General features: G+C 41.0%; 1 protein-coding gene across 2 annotated transcripts in view; it reads left to right on the top strand.

Annotated features, from left to right (window-relative positions):
• The window catches only part of KDR (kinase insert domain receptor), a 50,655-nt gene extending 36,334 nt beyond the window's left edge, over window positions 1-14,321 (top strand). For both annotated transcript variants that reach the window (XM_027836310.1, XM_027836308.1), the window contains exons 23-30: window positions 2,442-2,564; window positions 2,671-2,782; window positions 3,673-3,772; window positions 4,260-4,365; window positions 7,077-7,228; window positions 11,524-11,620; window positions 12,441-12,526; window positions 13,931-14,321. In XM_027836310.1, the coding sequence (XP_027692111.1) occupies window positions 2,442-2,564; window positions 2,671-2,782; window positions 3,673-3,772; window positions 4,260-4,365; window positions 7,077-7,228; window positions 11,524-11,620; window positions 12,441-12,526; window positions 13,931-14,150 (996 nt within the window). In that variant the 3' untranslated portion in view covers window positions 14,151-14,321. The remainder of the gene's footprint in view (window positions 1-2,441; window positions 2,565-2,670; window positions 2,783-3,672; window positions 3,773-4,259; window positions 4,366-7,076; window positions 7,229-11,523; window positions 11,621-12,440; window positions 12,527-13,930) is intronic.
• Window positions 14,322-21,806: the final 7,485 nt, after the last annotated feature.

Below are 21,806 nucleotides of genomic sequence, written 5' to 3'. Positions count from 1 at the left end.
TCCCAAGGGAATAAGAAAACTTAAGAGTATTTTTTCTACCTTTTCCGCTCAAGTTCTCATAGCCTAGGGATGAAATCCCTAACCCAATTTATTTTTCCAACTTTAAAGTCCTCCGGAGCCTTCTGATCCCATAGCTTCAGACACTTCCTGTTAGGCAGCCCATGTTTTCTCCTTGCCCTGGAGACGAGACAGGAAACTGGGTGTCTTGTGGGGTCTCTCTGAGAAGGAATAAGCTGTTCCCTGGGTCCCTTTGCCCTGGTGGAGGAATTGAACAGTGATTTTTGTTGTTGTTGTTGTTCTTTTGTTTTGTTTTAAGACTAGAGAGTCAAGTCATCCAGACCTCTCTTGACTATGAAAAGAGAAAAGGGCAACCAACCTCTGTCTTTCTTGGCATCTGTATGCTACCTGAGTGTCAGGATAAATAAGGCAGCTCTTGAGCTAACTGGCAGACTGTGTCTATTGCTTAAAATTCTTTGTTTTGCTCCATCCTTTTAGGAAACACAATGGAAGGCTTTTCCAGTAGCCAAAAAAAAAAGTTCTGTATTAATTCAAAGTGGTGGGATTGTTAGGGTGACAGTCTCTCTGACCTTGTTTTCTATTTACACATCTCTCCTGAGATCCTTTGTTATTTATGGAAGGTTTTTGATGTGTGATAATAATAATGGTAGATCATACTTCAGCACTTTAATAATAATTTAATTGATTAAATAAATGTATTTAATAATAGCACTTTAAGGTTTGCAAAGTTTCTCATATTATCTGACGTGATCTTTATGACAAATAGGGAGGTAGTAGCATTAATTATACTCATTTTACATATTGGAGACCTGAGCCTGAGAGAGCATTAAGTGATTTGCCTAGGCTAATAGCTATTAAGTGTCTCAGGTGAGATTTGGACCCAAATCTTTCTGATTCCACCTCTAGGATCATACCCAATATTCCAATTGCCTCCCACAGTCCTCAATCTTCCTTTGAAAAGGACAACCTTCTCTATTCCTACATTTTCCTCCTGCTATATTGAACAACAACTCTTCTAAGAGATAGCTTTGTATGGAAGGTGGGAGTCACAAAGATACTATATTAACTTTTGGAACCTGGCCAAATCAATTAATCTCTCTCATTCAAATTTCCTCATCTGTAAAATGGGTGAAATAATAGCATCTATCTGACAGTATGGGGGCAGCTAGGTGGTACAGTGGATAGAGTACTGGGCCTAGAGTCATGAAAACTGAGTTCAAAACCATCCTCAGACACTTAATAGCTGTGTGACCCTGGGCAAGTCACTTAACCCTGTTTGCCTCAGTTTCCTCATCTATAAAATGAGCTGGAGAAGAAAATGGCAAACCACTCCAGTATCTTTGCCAAGAAAACCCCAAATGGGGTCACAAAGGGTCAGACATGACTGAAGCCACTAAGCAGCAACAATAAATCTCACAATGTTGTTACTGTAGGGATCAAATGAGATAATTATATGTAAAATGCTTTGCAAACTTTAAAGTTCAATATAAATGTTGGCTATTATTATTTAGAATTCTTGAAGTTCCATATACCATTCCACCAGCAGTAAAAAAAAAAAAAAGAAAGAAAGAAAGAAAGAAAGAAAAGAAAAAAAGAAAAAAAATCTAGAGCTGCCTGAAGCAGAAAATTAAATGGTGATAAACATTGAATAAAGAGTTCAAAATGGAGGATTGCCCTCCTCTCCTCACCAAAAAAAAAAAAAAAGAAAGAAGAAAAGAAGACAATTCGAGGCATAACTAATATGATTTTTTAGTATACTAGTAATTTAACTTTATAACAGGTTGCATTTAGCTTATTAGACTCATGTGGGAGTGCAACACTTCCAGATGAAAGGAGCTACTCTGGAAAACACCCTGAGAGGTCCAATACAGCATCAACTGGTTGGGGGGCTAGAGAAGCTGACTGGATGAGCCAATCAGGCTGTCTGACATCTGACGCCTGTGCACTCATTCAGAAATACATCCCACCCTGGCTGAAACTGTTAGCTATATATGGTGTTTTGTGCCCAGAAAAGCATCTAGCAGAGGGAAGGGGATATGTGGATGTGACCAGAAACACACTCTTCATTGTGGCCAAAATAAATCTATTTACATCTAAACCTGCTCTGTACTATCGTCATCACATAATTTGATTACCTAACCCCAAAGGCTTGGAGTGGTTATTCAATAAGCAGATGTGTGGGTAGACTCAGCTTATAAACGTTTTTTTTAATGTTGATAAAAACTGTTAACACCTCCCTTGGTAACCAGTCTCTTTTCTGATGTGAGACATGAGGTGTGTGGTCCCCTCCTCCTCCAAAAAAGCCCCAGATTTTTTATACTATTTGACCTCAGCCCATGAGGTCCCAGCAGATGTCAAAGTGATCAGCTGTGCAGAGACAAGACCTGATACACATACACGCACATGCTTTCTTCCCATTGCAGTGTATCCACCGGGACTTAGCAGCTCGAAACATCCTCTTGGCAGAGAAGAACGTGGTCAAAATCTGTGACTTTGGCTTAGCCCGGGACATTTACAAAGACCCAGATTATGTCAGGAAAGGAGACGTAAGTTTCAAAGACAATCTACCACTGTTTCGAGGGGGTGTTTTAGGAACAACAGAAATCTTTTTGCTTTTCTTCAATGGTTTCTAATTCTTCTTATGGTCTATAGGCTCGACTGCCTTTGAAATGGATGGCCCCAGAAACCATTTTTGATAGAGTATACACAATTCAGAGTGATGTGTGGTCCTTTGGAATTTTGCTCTGGGAAATATTTTCCTTGGGTAAGTCACTTCTTTTCAACTCATCCAGCCTCTGGATATGAAAGCCAAGAGATAGAAGCCAGTGGGACCAGTGTGCCTTCTTCTCTGTGTCCCTGTTTTTATGCCTCATTGGGCAAGGCTACATTTCATGCTTGAATGTTAATAACTAGAAGGGTGGACATGGATTAATAATAGCAGTAATAATAATAAAAGAATAAGAAGAATAATTTAAATTTATATAGTGATGACAGCATTTTACATGCATTATCGCTTGGTATAATAGAAAGAACATTGGCTTTGAAATCAGAGGATCTGTGTTTGAATCTCTGCCGCTTACTATCTGCATGACCTAGGTCAAGTCATTTGAGGTCTCAACCTCAGTTTGCTCATCTGTAAAATGAGGTGTTGGGCTAGATGGCTTGCAAGATTGCTTCTAAGACCTAAATCCAAGTCATTTTAACCTCTGTTTGCCTCAGTTTCCTCAACTATAAAATGGGGATAATAATAGCACCTTCCTCTCAGAGTTGTTGTGAGGATCAAATTATCTAATATTTGTAGTGCACTTAACACAATACTTGGCACATAGTACATGATTAATAAATGCCTGTTTCCTTCCTTCCTGTGATCCTCTGTAATAAAAATGACATAGACTTCCCTGGAATTTTAAGATTTATAAAACACTAACCTCACAATAACCCTGGGAGAAAGGTAGTGCAAATATTATACCTTCTTTGTAAAAGACAGACAGATACAGACCTTTAACAAGAATTATTTAAGCATTGGGACTTGTATGTAAATCTAAGTCTTCAGCCTCCAAGGCAAATACTCCTTCCATTATAATGCAGCCCTTCAGGGTAGTAGGGTAGGTGGGAGGTGGGAATAGAGAGATCTCATTTACCTTTTCATTCCAGGTGCCTCCCCATATCCTGGGGTAAAAATAGACGAGGAATTTTGCAGGCGATTGAAAGAAGGAACCCGAATGAGGGCCCCTGAGTACACTACCCCTGAAATGTAAGACTTCCTCAAAGACAAGCATTCCAGTGTGCCCCACAACTACAATGCCCATTTCCATCCCTCTTCATCAGTGCATCGGGCTCCCTTGGGAGGTGGTGGGTTCCTCCCCATTGGTGGTCTTAAAGCAGAGCCTGGATGATGAATGGTTGGGTATGTTGTAGTGGGGATTCTTTATGAAGTATGGATTGAAGTAGATGGCCTTTGAGGTCCCTTCCAACTCCAAGATTCCAGTATTCTGTCAGATCCCCCGTCCTCATTCACGTTCAAAGAGTTCTTTCCTTTTTGGACTTTCAATAGTGTGTTTTGTCTGTTCCACTTATTTCAGCTATTATATGCTATTTTTTATGATTCATGCCTCTTTGGGTTCTCCATGGTGCCTAGCCCAATTTCTGTCTTACACTAGCCATTCAGTTAAGACGTTATCACCCTCCCATCCAGACGAAGGAGATCAGAGAACTTGACCTTCATTCTTGTTGTCTTCTAGGTACCAAACCATGCTAGACTGCTGGAGTGGAGATCCCAAGCAGAGACCCACATTTTCAGAACTCGTGGAGCATTTAGGGAATTTGCTACAGGCCAGCGCTCACCAGGTATGTGAAGCCCTCTGTGCCCCAACCTCCCAATAGCACTTTTGTATGAGGAGTTCGGAGAGGGATTGGACTTTCTCTAAATGAGTTTGTATGTGGGTGTGTATACATAGCCTTAACCACATTGTAACCTCTAGAGAAATGTAATTGAAAGTGAGACAGCTTCTCTCACAGTATAGGAGGTAAGCTAGGTACTTTTCAAAGCTGACATTCATCTAAGTCACAAGGGTACCAATTCATGAACTGATACAGAACTAATTCTAGAGAATTATAGTAAGGTACAGTAGGAAGAACACTTATCTAGAGGCAGCTCAAGGGTACCATATTTAAAAAATATTCCTCTTCCTCCTTCTCTTCCTAGCTAATATTTATATAGTGCTTATATGCTCCAGACACTGTGCTAATCTATTCATAAAATAATTTATAATTATTATCTTTATAATTTAATAATTACACACAATATAATTATTATACTTTATTATAATAATTTATAGCATATTTATATTATAATATATAATTTTATATCTCATATAAATTATTATGTTTTATATTACAATGTATCTTACTTTATGATTATTATCTCATTTGATTTTCACAATAAGCCTGGGAGGTAGATGCTATTACCACCCCCATTTTGCAGATGAGGAAACTGAGGCTACAAGAGGTTAAGCAAGTTTTCCATGGTCACACAGCTAACGAGAGTCTGACTGACATAAATTTGAACTTGAGTTTTCCTGACACCTGGACCAGTGCTGTTTCCGCTGAGCCACCTAGCTAGCATTTATATAATAATAATAATAATAATTATTATTATTATTATTATAATAGCTAGCATTTATAGAACACTTTAAAGTTTGCAGAGCACTTCTCCCTTGTTATCTCTTATGATAGCACTGGGAGGTATGTGCTGTTATTATGCATAATTTATCTCTGAGGAACTTGAGCTTCATAGGGGGTAAGTGACTTGTTCAGAGTCACAGAGCTAGTAAGGGCTTTTGGCAGGCTCCAGGTCTGCCATCCATGGCACCACCCAGTTGGCCCAGATCCAATTCTGACTCTGTACTTCATACCTATGTGACCTTGGCAAGTCTCTTCTCTATTCAGAGTCTTGGTTTTCTCATCTTTAAATTAAGAGGGTTGGACTGAATGGTATATCAGGTTCCTTTCAGCCCTAATGCCTGTGAATTCCAAGTCACTTAATCTTTGTTAACTCAGCAGCAGAAAGGAAATAGTAGAATGGGCACTACATGCATCTGGTCAGTTGTGAGAAAAACATGTTGTAAAATGCTATAGAGATGTGAACTTCGATTACGTAAAATGCTCATCCTCTTTCCAAATAAAGCCAGAATCCAGGATGTAAAATTTGACAGAAACACAGACACTTATTTTAAAAAATAGAATTTTATTGCTACTTCGGTTTTTTTCATCGCCTCGGTCTCCTCTGTGCTCCTCCCCGTCCCCTACAAGGAGCTAGCCCTTACGTAAGCATAGACTCTTAAGTGGTGAAAGAAAGCAGAGGAACTGTTCTCCTCCTCCTGTGTCTCTCTCCTCTGACCAGAGCATGCTTAAGCAATGGAAAACCCATAGCTCCTGCATCCCTTCTAAGCCTGAAGATCTCGGTCTTATGATTCCATGACCTCTATGGATCCACCCAAGGACTTTTTTTTGTTCTTTCCCAGAAGTTCTTGAGACTTGAGGGTGGGTTTCCAAGGGTTAGTGGCTCTTATCATCAGAAAATCTTTTCTGTATACAGACCTTGTGTCCTCCTGTTCTGTCTTCTGTTACGCATTGAAGGTAGATGACTCAAAGCCAGCACCTTCTTTATTAATACATTCTTCAAGAATTTATTACCAAATTGTTCTTCATGTTTCTTAACAAAAGAACTCCAATTTTTTTTTTTCTTCTCAAAGGACCTTTCTATCTCCAGGGGTGGGGAAGCTGCAGCCTTGAGGCCACATGTGGCCTCGGTCCTTGGTTGCAGCCTTTTGACTGAGTCCGAGTTTTACAGAACAAATCCTTTTACTAAGAGTATTTGTTCTGTGAAGTTTGGATTCGGTCAAAGAGCCACACTTGAGGACCTCGAGGGCTGCAACTGGCCTTGAGACCTCAGGTTCCCCACCGCTGAATTCTATCCCTTTGATCATCCTTACTACTTTTCTTCGAATAGTCTTTAATTGTTTCAGAGTCTTCTTAAAGCTTGGAATCTAAATCTGGATTCAGTACTCTATTAGGGATGTGATCAGTGTTAAGATTCATCAAATTCACCAACTTTTCTTAACTGCCTACTGTGTGCAGGGCACTGGGTGATCTATGAAGGAATTACTTCCCACCTCTTGGATATGATTCCCCCATGTCCCAAGATTGTGTTACTTTTATAAAATGATAGCACTGCTTTGCTGATTCATATTCTACTTGTGTTCCGTTATGACCCCCAGTTCTTGTTCTACTGCTCTTGTGCTATCCCCATCTGATTTTTTAATTTTGAGTGAGCACCATATTACCATGTAGCTATCCCTACTATATACAATCCTGATTTTGACAAGCCATTTAACTGTATCTTTTAAAGTTTTGCATTCTGCTGTCAGAGCAATATATTCTGAGCCAAGAAATCTACTATGGCTATATTGTGTGTGTGGGGGTTTCCTCTGTAAAAAAAGGATTTTGATGCATAGAATCCATAACAATAACATTCCCCTTTGTCTATATTGTTACAGGATGGTAAAGACTACATTGTCCTTCCTATATCAGAATCGGTGAGCATGGAAGAGGATTCCGGACTCTCTTTGCCGACCTCACCTGTTTCCTGTATGGAGGAAGAGGAAGTGTGTGATCCTAAATTCCATTATGACAACCCAGCAGGAATTAGGTACTGTATCTGGTGAATATCCCACTGGGGCCTACAGGCAATCCCAGGGGGCGTGTGGAAAATGCAAGGAAGACCTTTCAGCTGCTACATTCCATTTCCAAGTTCCCACATTTAACCTTGGCCATGCGGCTAATAATAAAGCAGTAGTACCCCTTTAAGAGGGCCTTTATGAGTTCCTCCCCCAAGCCTCTAATTCCTGTTTCAGCCCAGGTCCTTTGTCCCCTTCCAGGATCCCAGGCCCTACAGCTGCAACAGCTGGAATGTCACTGTTGGCCAATCACTGGGAAAAGGGACTGGACCAGAAAGAAAACTATATTTTCACTATCCCCTCTTACATGTTGATGAATACTGGATTAGGAAACGGCTCATAAGGGATGCATCCATGGGTGCCTATATTGTGAAATCTAATCTAGAGAAAGCACACAATAGAATACTGGGGAGAGGAATACTGAATTGGAAAGGACCTTTCATATCCTCTCACGGGGAAGAATCTTGAGTTGGAAAAGACCTCTTATATTCTCTCAGGTCTTTCCCAAGTCTGATTTTTAGTATTTATATTTTTTAAATTATGTGTTATTTATATTTTTATATATGCATACATCCATGTATACATAGGTACACATTTATATATCTACATATGCCATGTATATGTGTGTATACATACACACATAGACATTTGTTTATTTCTCTATTCATTTATTTATTGACTAGTTCTGTGATTTCTATCAGTTTAGGGAGCCCCTGAGGATCAATTTTTACCAAAGCAGATGGATGCTTTCTCTGAAACTCAGGGTCTTAGAGAATTTCCTGGATCACTGAGACATTCAATGATTTGCCCAAAGACTCCCAGACAGTATGAGGCAGAGGCAGGTCTTTCGGACTCTGAGACTAGCTCTCTACCCATTGTACCACACATCTCTAATGTTTCTTGTATGCAATGGCTCTCTATCTACCTGTTATGTATATGTTACATGGTAGGACTTTTGATCTCTAGAATGATAGAGCTGGAGAAGAGCTTGGGGGTCATCTAATCCAACCCTCTTAATTTTACAGATCAGGAAACTGATATTAATAGACTTGCCCAAGGTCACACATCAGGTACTAAGTGGAAAGACCAGCTTCTCTAAAACCTGTGCAAGTCAGTATTGTCCTGACTGTTCATGGGGTCCTCTGAGCAGCTTTCTGTCTTCCCTGACACTTGCTTAACAGAAAACAGTCCACTGATTTTTCTGAAGAATTGCATTAAAATGTGTCTTTCCAGAAGACCACTTTGCACCATTCGCTTATTCCCTTCTGTTCCCCCAGACCCTTTGTGTGTTCTCTAACTCCAGAGCCAAGGGTAGCCCTGCAAGTAGGACCTTGCTCTCCTCCCCACACACCCTGAATTGCAGACCCTTGAAGAAATCTTAGTCTTTTTTTTATTTAAATCTCTGTGTTATGATGAATTCTCCCTATTGCACAGAAATGGGAAATGTTGGGCCTTGTGAACAGGGGGAAATGTAGTGCAACAGAGCTGTGGTTCAGAGGAAGGAACAGAGACTGAAGCAGGGAGAGGAGAGCCAGCATGCCTCTCTTCACTTCTGTGGCTGGGATTTGGGAAGATGATCACCAAAGAGAAGGCTCACGTAGATGAGGAAAGAGGAAAGAAGTCAGTATTGAAACAACACTAGTATTCCAGACCAAAATGAATTAGTGCTGGGGTTAAGGTTCTGCTGGCCTATTGTTAATAACTGATACTTAGAAAGGTCCTGGAGGCTTATAAAGCAGTCTATTAGCATATTAGCTCATTGGAGCCTCCCAACAACCGTGTGAGGTACTACTACCTCATTTTATAGAAGAGAAAAGTCTAGATTTAGAGAAGTTAGTTTCACAGCTACTAAGTGTCAGAGGCACGATTCATAACTAGATCTCTTACTCCATCACCACATCCTTTCCTCCACCTCTTTGAAAGACCATTATATTATTTCATGGTCATGAGTATGTTTTCCTTCTTTTCTTTAATATGACCAAAAGGAATGAGAATCCAACTTACTGCTTCTTAGCTCAGACTGTTGCTTTGCATATGGTCCTGCAATAGAGAGGAAGTCACATTTGAGAGGAAGCCAAATGTGCCGTTGGTCGGTCGGATGTAAAATGGGGCTGCTAACATTTATACACAGAATCATGGAAAAATGTGACATGACAATCTCCCAGCAGACCCGGCTCTCATTTTCTGCCTGAAGGCTTTCTTGTGTTCTTTCCAGCCCATTCTTCCCGTTATCTAGCGTTGACTTAAAAGTCTAAAGGAAACAGAATCCTTCAAGTGGATCTTCTTTCTATACCCCAGTCCTCAGCTATGTATCTTTTTCTTTCTTTCTTTTTTTAAAGACTCCATAAGCAATTTTTAAATCTTCTGCATGGAAATAATGCAAAACCAAAACCAGCTGCAACTCAGCAGAGTTCATTGGACACAAGGAAGAGTGGTTCTTCTCCCCTGGCTTTGTCTAGATGGGGGCAGGGAGGGGAAGAGAAATGACTCAAGCAACTTTCCTCTTCCAGGCTGATATCCTAACTAGGCAGGAGGATACCCAGAGAGAAAGTAGTCAGTTATCTCCTTCTATGCTAACCTCTTTGCATTTGAAGCTTAAGAGCAAGAGTTGTGTCTTGCTTATCTTTTGAATGAGTGATAATTTTGAATTTTATTTCTTAAATTATTTTGAATAAACAATCACTTTCCAGTGAGCAGTGCTTTACATATAACGAATGCTCAGCAAATACTCAGGATTATAAGAGTTAGAGGCAGGAAAGCCCTTAGACATCAGCTCCTCTGATCCATATTGCCCAAAGACAAGGAGTGACTTGCATCATACAGCTAGAAAATGACAAAGGATTTAACTCTCGGTTCTTGGACCCAAAATCCAGAGATCTTTCAACAACATCTTGGTATTTGTTATTGACTGTGTTCCATATCTTTTCTCCATTTTTCATTCTCTGAACCCTTTCAAAAGCTCAAAAACAAGAGAGCTGTTAATGTCTAAGATCACCAACTCTAGGGTTTGGAGTGGGAGGAGAGAAGAAGTTACTGGGAGAAAATGGCCAACTTTTCTCCCTCTGTGTTATATATCTCTTTGCTCAGTGCAGAGATATCCTTGAGTTTCCTTGATTATGGATAGGGAACTTTTTTTTTGCCAGACCCTCCTGCAGCTGGGAGGGTCTTTCCCAGGGGATAAAAATCCCATTCTCTCCATAGAGCAGGAGAGTGAGTCAGGGAGGGCTCTCCTCTCATTTGCATTCTGGGAAACTATGGCTCCCTTCCCAGCTTGAAGGGAACAAACAAACTTTGTGTTTATGAAGCATCTTTCTTCCGAAGAACTCAAACTCTTCATGCCTAAAATCCCTTTTGCTCTTATCTTCTCGCTTAGGAGTTCTTTCCTTTCCATCCTCCAGTGTCTTCTCCTGTAAGGTTACCTTTCATCTAATTTGTATTTATCTTGTATTCTTTTTTACCTGCTTATATAGTTTACATTAGAATGTAAGCTCCTTGAGGCCAGGGACTGCTGCTTTTTCTATGTATCTCTAGCAGTTAACACAGAACTGGGCATATAGAAAGTGTCCAATTCATTGCTTATTCATCTTTAAAGTGTCTCTGTGGGATAGGAAGGTCAGCTTAGTTTAAAAATGGAGAAACTGAAGCAAGAAGGGTATGTGTGTGTGTGTGTGTGTGTGTGTGTGTGTGTGTGTGTGTGTGTGGGATTATTCATATAGTAGAGCAAGAGTCAGGCCACTAAGCTTTAATGAACCCACTGTGAATGGAGACAAGGGACCTTCGGGTTTCTTGCTGCATTTCCTAGCCCTTCAGTATGACTTACAGGTGTTTCCTCTGCCCCAATGTATCACTGAACTGTTATACTTTATTTGGAAAAAGATTCACTAGGAGATGGCTAGAGACAAGAACAACAGTTCCAGAATGGAGTCCCATAAAGGCAGGAAGCAGAACTGAGGGGGCTCCTTACTTAGCTTGCTGCTGTTTTCTTTAGTCCAGCTCTCAACCTCAGAAATACGACCCAAAGAAACAGACTCATCCAGACCACTTGGTTTGTATTATACTTTTAAATGTACTTTGCAGGAAATTAAATTTCTAGCATTTGGTAGGAAAGGATGTTTCTCTGTTGTTGTTGTTTTTCTTCTTTTTTACAAGGGATGTTTTGAAGATCATTATTAGCCTTGTAGTTAAAAGATAATGAACTTAAATATTACTTATGGCCTCGAGAGTCAAGGAAACCATCCCTAAAATATAAATATTTGTTCTTCTACAGTCAGTATCTGCAAAGCAGCAAGAGGAAAAGCCGATCAGTAAGTGTAAAAACATTTGAAGACATCCCTTTGGAACCAGAAATAAAAGTAATCCCAGATGTAAGTATAGCTTTTAGAAACAGCTTTAATCAATAATACATGAGATGAAATATCAGGTAGATAAATATTGATTTAAGTATTCATACCCTGGGACCCCACTATACTGCTCTCCTTGGACTCCATAGGACATAGGGCAACCTTTTAATGGGGGATAACTTTATAACAAGGTCTTTTTGTTCCTTCAGTTACTAAGTCCTCTTGGCAGGGCTATAAAACAGACTAGCCAGTGTTATTCAGAATTCTGCGATAGTATTCCTTATACTACAGCGAGCTACTTCTTCCCAATAGATAGGGGAGCATGTATTCCTCAAGTAGAGGAGATGAGAATCACCTCAACTTCTCTCTCCCCTACCTGAGATAAATTGTCTCCTTGAATTAAGCTTGTACTCAGTTCAAGGAGATGATTCCCTGCCCCTCCTCACCCAATACACACACACTCACACTCACACTCACACTCACATACACACACACACACACACACACACACACACAGAGCTAGTGTACAACAAGATGTCGCTCCCAGATTCTGGCTATGGCTCTCTGATCCTACTTTCAAAATGGTGTCAAAAGTGTAGGGGAGATGACAGACACTGCCACCCAAAGGAATGCTGTCTCCACCCACTAAAAGACTGTGTAGCAATAAAGTGTAAGTCAGACCAGGCTCTGACTTCTGGGCTCCCAAAGGGTAGACTTCTCTGAGGAAAGCTACATGGGGTTGGTATGAAGTCACGTGGGTGTCAGATAAAAGCTTTGCCATCTTTAAGCAATTGATCAATGATTGCCCTCATTCAATGGCCGGCATTTTGTTGTCTCCTAAAAGGACAACCAGACTGACAGTGGGATGGTTCTTGCATCAGAAGAACTGAAGACACTGGAGGCCAGATCCAAACTGGCACCACCATTTAGGTAAGGCTTTGCCAGATAGAAAGACACATAATGATGTGGTTAATAAATAGTTATTGGCTATTGATTCATTCATTCATAGGGTCATAGGACTTAGAGATGGAAGGGACTTTGGAGGTTATCTTAATTCAATTCCCTCATTTTATACTTGAGGAAACTGAAGCTCGAAGAAAGTAAATTCACTTGCTTAAAATTCTATGGCTAAAAAATAGTTAACTAAAAACTGGGATTTCAAACCAGATCTTCTGAGGCCAAAATCCAATACTCTCTCCACTGCTTAGATGACTAATGTGGGGATTGCTAGATAGAAGTAGAATGAGGAATTATCAGACAATATGGACATGATCAATGAGGCTATTTTAATCTTCTTAAAATCTTTATGGCCATTAAGATTTTATTTAACCTTCCCACAAACTATTTTCTGTGTACTTTAATGAAGAGTGTGCATATTACCCTATGTGGATTTGGCATACAAATAAGTTGAGATAACTACACATTAAAAACTAGTTGAGCTATTTATTATGTGGGTTTCAGGCAGTAAGAAAAAAAATTTCTTTAATTTACCTTTACCTGAGAAGATTGCAGATAATAGTTTTCTAGAACAATTTTTCTGGATTGTACAAACCTAAGCACATACATGTAGAGTTTATACAATCCTTATGTGATATTTCATATGTATAATTTGGATGTCTAAATAATGGAACAAACTGTAAATAGTATATAAAAGTACAACTCATCATATTTTAATTCAATACGGTTTACATTTCTAAGTTTCACTATATCTGCCATCTTCCATGAATCCAACTCATTAAGGACATTTTCTGGTTGCTGCTGAGTGATTCATCTCTTTGGTTTCTCCAAAGAATGTGGTTTTGATGAGTCAATAGCAGTTCTGACATAGCCTCAATTGTGTACACATTTGAGGTTATTAACACTTAAAGATGCACAAAGATTTTATTAGCATCATTTCTGTGTCCTCTAATCCCATCTCTGTGAGTGTAGGGGAAACACAAATAAACTTTCAGAGCATCCTGATTTCTTTTAAGATCAGCAAAGAGCCCTCTTAGCTTGGATAATTATCTTATAAACAGCTGGTCAATCAGTAAGGCCATAAACATGTTCCATTGGCAGAAACCTTTGCATCCCTTTGGGTAAATGTCTTTCATCTAATCTAGTGCTTGAAAGACCTGGACCTGAATAAGAGGGCTTATCACTGACAACCAAATTCATGCTGGTACCTGAAAATAGTCATTATCCCAAGCAACCTGATATGTTGATTAGCACAGGGAGAGATAGGAATGGGTACCATTGCTCTCTAGGGAGATTACAAGGCCCCATGGGGTTAGGGTTGGGAGCAAGGGAAAACCTCCATTTGATCTACTCATTTTGTCATCATTTCTTCCACAGTGCACTAATACCCAGTAAAAGCAAAGAGTCTGTGACATCTGAAGCTTCGAACCAGACCAGCGGCTACCAGTCAGGGTATCATTCTGATGATACAGACACCACTGTTTACTTGAGTGAAGATACAGAACTCTTAAATCCTGGGGAAAGTGAGACCCAATCCTGCAGTGCACACACACTTCAACCTGACTCTTGGATGCCGCTAAACTCACCTCCTGTTTAAAGTCAAAGAGTGGCCCCCATCTCTCCACAACTGGAAATCACATGGATTGTCCTGAAGAGTCATGGCTCAGACATTGGAAAGCTATTGTTTCCTTATCAAGGAAACAGCACATGTTTGATTTTTGTAAAAAAAAAAAAATGAAAGACGACCTCAGTTACCAGGAAGCCAGTTGAACAGTAGCAAATGACAAAGTATTTTACTGGGAAGAAGTCGGTGACTCAACAATGAATGTTTTGAAGGCACATTATCTGCCTTGGCCTTATCTTTTCTCTTCATTCATCTGTTCATTCATTCCTTCTAAAAGCATTTATGAAGTCTCTACTTTGTGGCCAGCTTTGGTCGATATGAATGAAGTAGAAGAAATGGTCCTGCTCTCAAGGAACTTACAAATTAATTAGGGAATCAAGATACAAACACGACATGGCCAGGGAATAATTCAAGGTGTTACAAGTGCTATAGAACTTTGGGAAAATGAAATGTTATGGTGGATTGTGGTTAGTCTAGGAAAGTTTCATAGGAAAAATGGGTCGCAAACTGAGCCTTAGAGGAAGTATTTGGATTGGTAAAGAAGTGGGTGGTGATATTAAATTGCTTCAAATGGTTATGGGAGCCCCTAAATGAAGCTGATTGGTAAGGAGCTGGCAGGGAGATTTACTAGGAAATTTCAAGACCTCAGATGAGGGTATTGTGATTAGAGGGTGGCGTGCTCTTTCTTAACTGTGCTAAATGAGAGTCCCTTATGCTATTTCTGACTGTGCTAAATGAGAGCTCCTTCCGGGCCTTTCTGTAGTTCCAGGCCAAACTAACTCCAGGAAGGAAAAGATATGACTCTGGTTCCTTGTCTCCCAGGCTAATCTTTTATTCAGAATACCACAAAGAAAGGGAAACTGTCAGGCTAAAGCTCCCAGCCATTTATAAGGCTTCAGACCCAGAGTCCTTCGGGCTTTGGTTGGTCTTTCCTGGATGAAGAGCACATGTGGCTTTGTGAAAAGTGTTAAGGGCTAAACATCATTTGACTCAAGGCAGCACCATGAAGGAAGAAGTTTGTTTTTCCATTTCCCCCCAATATTTTAATTATTTGGCCACTCCTGCTCCAATGACAGTGGATTTAGATTTATTCATTGTTTGCCAAGCTTCCAAACTATGTCTTTGTAGCCAGAGTTCTAATACCATCCACTGTACATTTAGATTTTCTAACATATAAAGCTATTTCTACCGGATTTCTGCCTTCCTATCCCTTTTCTTAAAAAAAAATGTATTTTTTTGTACCATAGTGTGAAATGCTGGGAACTATGACTATAAAACATAATATGGCAATACACTATTTATATAGCCTGTTTATGTAGAAACAAATGTAATATATTAAAATATGTTCTATATAAGGAATTTTGTACTATTCACATTTTTATATCTGTTATGCAGCATGTCAAGGAGAACAATGTTTTTAGAAATTGATGTCATTTTATTAAAAAAAAGAATTGGTCACTTTGCAAGGCTTCAGACTATACCTCTTATTTTAGAATCCATTCATGCTATCAGATTTAATGCTACCATATTGAATTTCTACTTTTTTATACCTATTGTAATTTATGCCATCAAATGACATGTCACTGATTCTTAATAGTGGTATAGCATAGGGTCCTAAAATCTTGGAGTTGAAGGGACTCCAGACATCATCTAGTCCATTCCATGCCCAAAAAATGAGTCCTACCAACAACTCGACAAGTGGCCATTCCATATTCTGCTGGAAAATCTCCAGTGTCGGGGACTTCTACTTGCTGAGGCAGCTCATTCTATTTTTGGATAGTTCTAATAGTTAAGTATTATTATTTTTATATCGAGCTAAAATCCACTCCAATCCAACAAGGCTGTGTTGAGCATCCATTATGGGACAAGACTGTACTAAACACCGGGGATATGAAGGAAGGATCAAGCATTTATTTAAATACCTACTATGTGCAAAGCACTTTACAAATATTATCAGATTTGATCCTCACAACAACCCAGGGAAGGAGGTGCTATTATTATCCCCATTTTACAGATGAAGAAACTGAGCCTAAGAAAGGTTAAGTGACTTTTAGTGTCTGAGGTTAGATCTGAATTCAGGTTTTCCTGACTCCAATATTCTATTCACTATATTACCTAACTACCACTCATTCTTGGCCACAGCAGGTGGGAAAATGGGCCATAGTTTAAAGCCAAAGTAATTTTCCAGATTTGGAAAGGAAAGGGCTATTTAAGGGATGGAGTCCAAGGTTTTTGACTCCCTTCCCCCACCCCACACCAACTTCCTCTCCAATTGACTCCACCCCCAGCTTGGACACTAACTTAATATGTGACAAACCATACAATTTAGATCTACCTCTGCTTTTTTCCAAGGGGAAATAAGGTTAGGTTTCATTCCCAAATCATGGAAATACTGGCAACCCTAAAAGCAGACAAAGCTTTTAGTTGTACTATTTTTCTTCTCTTAAATTAAGAGCATGTAGGGATGGCACACATACTGCACCCAATACTTGTATCAATTATCTCAGCCTCTGCTCAAGGGTGAGGGTGCACTATTCTTCCCTGGTCCAACCACAGCTGGAATACCTTTGGTAGTTTTTGGTGCCTCATGTAAGGAAGGACATTGTTAACCAGGAGAATATGCAAAATGGGAATGGGTCTCTAGTCCACACCATGTGAAGATTAGATGAAGGAATGAGGGATATTTAATCAATAGAATAAAAGACTCAGGGGTGACATGATAGCAACTTTCAGGCTTAATTGTGAAAGAGAGATTAGATTTGTTCTATTAGTCTCAAAGAGTAGAGTTAGGGTCATAAGAGCACAGATTTAGAGCCAATAGGTACCTCCTCTACCTTTTGACTTTACAGATAGGGAAACTGACACCCAGAGAAGTTAAGTACCCAATGTCACACACTTAGAAAGATGGAGAGCTCATCCCACTGAGCCATTGCTGCAACTCATGGAAACTCCAAAGAGGAGAAATTAGATTTGGTATAATGAAAAGCTTTCTAATACTGAGTGTCAAAAGTGGTCTTAGGAGGCAGAGGGATTCCCCTTCCTTCTGGTCTTCAAGCTAAGGCTGGGTGATTCTTTGTCATGTGTGTTGTAGAAGGGATTCCTTTTAAGGTATCAGTTGGATCGGATGGCCACTGGGTCCCCTTTCAAGTCTGAAATTCTTTGATTCTGTTCCTCTGAAAGAGGAAAAGATACATTGAAGACAACACCAGTTCTGAGTTCAGAGGATCTGGGTTTTAATCCTAATTCAACTACCTACTACCTGTGTGACTTAGGCAAATCACTTCTGGGACTGAACGTCCTTATGTGTCAAATGAAGAATGGCCTAGGTGAGCTGAATGCCCCTTCTAGCTTTAAAATTCTGTGATCTCATGGGTAAAGAAACTGTCTTGGACAAAATGGGAGGTGCGGGGATATCAACAACATGCTTCAGCCATTGCTACTCCCTTTGACCGGAATAGAAATTTCTTGCTCCCTATTCTCTTGCTTTACCGTACTCCCCTGTACCCCAAAGTCCATCTAGTTGCTAAGGATTAGGTTTTTGATTGAAGTATTAAATTCACAACTAAGAATGTATTAGATTTAATGTGGTCCACAGATAGGAGTCCTGGGTCCCTTTCACCCTTTGAAACAGTATATGAGCTCACAAATCACTTCCCAGTGCCTCCCTTCCCTTCTTAATAATGTAGAGCTGCTAATACTGATCTCTCTACATAGTAGGGGTGTGAAGTTTAGCTAAGTTATCGATGAGGAAACTGGAGATCTTGGCAGGCTGGACACAGTCAGGATTTAAACCCAGTTTCTCTGACTCCAAATCCAATACTCTCTCTCTGCCATCTTATCTGGGTCACACTCTCTTTCCTAGACTCTAAGTTCCTAGGGGACAGGGCCTGTGTCACGGAGAATCATAGTCGGAGGGAACCTCAGAAATTCCACCCACTCATCTTACAAAAACTGAGGCTCAGTGAATTGAGTTGCTTAAGATCACACAAGTGCACCATACATGGAAGGTTTCTGCTCACCTCCCATCCCTGCGGGACCCTGCTCCGGGGTCGTCTCCAATGCCAGACTGCTCTCTGCTGTGCAGATGACCAAGGCACCCCTGCCTCCTGACCCCGTATCTCCATCTGCTCCTGCCTGCCACGAGGTGGGCCTCCTTGGATGTTATAGAACCCTACATCATCTGCCAAGGAGGACCTCAAACAGTATAATCTCATACCTCGATGATCTCCTCTCCAACCTCTGCACCTCTCCCATTCCCCTAAACTCGTCATCTCAGTGACCCTCAACCCCTGACTGCCAATATAGGAACCCTTAGTCCTCTTGCTGGACTTGCTGCTTCCTCGTGCCCATCTACCTTGACCATTCAACACTCCCTCCCCCCTAAAAAAAAATCTCACTCCAGATTGGCAGACCCTACCACTGACCTCTGAGATGCTTGTTCCATCATGAAAAAACTCTTTTGTCTTAAACCTCTTTCTTACTCCTTACATCTTCTGAGCCCCACTGAGACCTGGCTCATTCCCGGCACTGCTTTTAGTACAGGTTACACTTTCTGTTATTCCCTCTGCCCAATTGGTCACAATCAGGGAGTCAGACTACTCCTTTCTCTCCATCGCCACTTACAATCTCTCCCTATAACCAACTTAACCAAGCTACTTTTCCTTTGAAATTCATGATAGGGAAATTTTTCACTCAGTCTGAATACCGGCCTGCTGTTATCTATAGGTTGCACCTCCCCTGGGTGTGTCTCCTTCCTTCTTCAATGAACTCAGTCTTTCTCTAAAACTGCATTTAATGATCACAACCTTTCATCATTCCAACTTTCTTTCTGCCTTCTTTATTCTCATCATGACCACCACCCCTCAGCTCCTTTCCAGGCCATCACATCAGCTTTGGCTCCCCCATCCTTCCTTCCCTATTCCAAGCCCATCACCCTTGGTTCTTCTTGCTCCCTTGTCCTATTACCAGTCATGCCTTGCCAAGCCCCATGTCCCAATTACTCCCATCATCTTCTCCCTTTCCTCTAACTCACATGATGCTGAATGGAGCGGGACGATATCATGAATTTCCTGTAGCTCACTCCCCTATGTGCTCTCTATGATCTAGCTCCGCTGTCTACTTGCAATTCCCAATGCATCATGTTATTCCATCTCCTGACTCCATGACTCTGTACTGGTATGTCTCAGGCCTGGAATTTACTGCCCCTTCATCCTGCCTTTTAGGCTCCCTAGATCCCAGAAGACTCAGCTTAAATTCCACCTTCTGTAGGATGCCTGTAGCACCTGTTAATGACTCTGCCTTTTAGATTATTTTCCATCCATCCATATGATCTGTCCATACCTGGCATATATCTAATCATTGGCATCTTGTCTCCCCCATTAGAACAAATGCTTCTCCAGGACAGAGACTGGGTTGGGGGTGAGACTTTCTTTGTATCTCCAATGCTTAGTGCAGTGTTTGGCACATGAGTACTTAATAAATGCTTGTGAACTGATAGGCAGTAAGAATCCAAAGTCAGACTTAAATCCAAGTCCTCTGAGTCCAGAAACAATGCTCTGCTCATTGAATGACAGTGCAGATTTTAAAGCTAGAAGCAACCTTAGAGATGATCTCAACACCCACACCCATTTTATAGATGGGGAAACTCAAGGTCAGAGAGATTGTGTTTTGCCCAAGATTATATAAGTAGAAGAGGGATTTGAACCCATGCCCTCTGATTCTAATTCTAGTTCCTTTTCCACTGTATTACGGTGGCTTGTTTTAAATCTTCATATTTCTCAGAGTACATAGTTTTATTGTTTGTTGGATTGAATGTTTAAGGGTCTCCATGTTAATACCTTCCCCTCCTAGCAGCTAGAAGACACAGTGGATAGAGTACTGTGCCTGGAATCAGGAAGACCCGAGTTCAAATCTGTTCTGGGGAAATTCCTAGCTGTGAGTCCCTGGGCAGTCAGTGAACTGTTGCCTGCCTCAATTTCCTCAACTGTAACATTAGAATAATGATCAAGTGCTTAGGACATAGTACTAAGTATCTTATTACATAGTATCTTATAGTAGATACTAAGTGAATGCTTATTCACTTCCCTATCCCCTTCCCAATCAATCCTTAAATAGTGCCTGGCACTGTGCTAAGCTCTGGGGATACAAAAAGAGGCAAAAGACAGTCCCTGCTCTCAAGGAGGTAATTAACAGGCAGGCAATAGGAGGTAATAACAGAGGAAAGGCATCAGAATGAAGAGGTTTGGGAAAGGCTTCTAGGAAAAAATGGGATTTTAGCTGGGACTTAAAAGAAGCCAGGGATCAGAGCAGAGGAGGGAGAGCATTCCAGGCATGGGGGATAGCCAGAGAAAATATCCAGAGCTGAGAGATGGAGTATCTTGTTCATGGAACAGCCCAGGAAGCCAGAGTTACTAGATCAAAGAGTATGAATTTATAAGTAAGGTATAGGAAGACTGGGGCTAGGTAAAGAGGGGACTAAGTCATAAAGGGCTTTGAATGCCAAACAGGGTTTTGTATCTGCTCCTGAAGGCAGTAAGCAGGCAATGGGTTACTGAGTAAAGGGTGGGGGGTGGGGAAAGTGACATGGTCAAACCTTGACTTGAGGGCTAAATGGAGCAACCAGCACCAGGGAAAGAAGTCACCCGGGATCCCAGATCACTAGATAAGAAAAGAGGTACCAGGGATCAAGGATCAGTGCATATTTACCAACTCTTTCTCTCTTACCCTCAACTCTTTCCTAGGCCGCGATGTGGGCAGTCAGGCAAACTAACTGAGGACTCTGTGTAGGTGCTGTCAGTCTCCAGGTCCTTTGTGCATGACAGGTTTATGAGGGATGCAAGACAGTTTAGGCAAATGCCATCCCCCTCCCCCTTGGCTTTGGGCTCTCCTCTGCCTGCTTGCCCTGGTCCAAGTCAGGCAGCAGGCCCTGCAACACCCCCTCCCCTCCCTTCCCTTTGCATTTCAGACTGATTAGGTCCCAGAAGGCTTCCCTGGGGTCATTTGGAAACTTAGCAGGGCTTCTCCAACATATGGTGCTGATAAGGATCTCCCTGTTTGAGATAAGGAGCTATTTAATGGAATCTGAGGAAGCTGGAATTTGGTTGCCATAAAGCTGTACAATGTAAAGCATGATCCCGACACAGATGTAATTAACTGTTAAGCATATTAGGTGCCTGAGGAAGGGTGTTCTGTAGCTCATAAATTACTAGCAGGCTACCTTCAGTGAGACAGGAAGGGGGGCAGGTATCTTTGGCTTCCAGCTGGTCAGAATGACAGGTTAGGATGAATAAGGAGGCTGGGTTCGGGTTCACTTTCATCAAGTCTTCCTCTACACCCCGCCTCAGTTGGACCCAGGGAGCCACAGAGCTACCCTAGAGACCTTGCCCACTCCACTTCATTTGTTTTTCCCATACCATGGGGGAGGGGAGGGCAAAGGACAGGGGGAAAGGTGTCACCAAGGCTTGGAAAAACAATCTGACCTAGGCTCAGAAAGAAGCTTAGGACCCTTAGAGCTGGAAGGGACCACAGAGGTCATCTAGTACAAGTCCCTCACTTCATAAATAAGGAAACAGAGAGGTTAAGTGATCTGTCCATGGTCACAGAGCTAGTAAGCAGCATAGTCAGGATTTG

The sequence above is a fragment of the Vombatus ursinus genome, unplaced genomic scaffold, assembly GCF_900497805.2.
Source record: "Vombatus ursinus unplaced genomic scaffold, bare-nosed wombat genome assembly UNPS02014818.1, whole genome shotgun sequence".
Taxonomy (NCBI): Eukaryota; Metazoa; Chordata; class Mammalia; order Diprotodontia; family Vombatidae; genus Vombatus; species Vombatus ursinus.
Note: the sequence above shows the minus strand (reverse complement) of the source record. Positions and strands in the feature narration are given on the sequence as shown.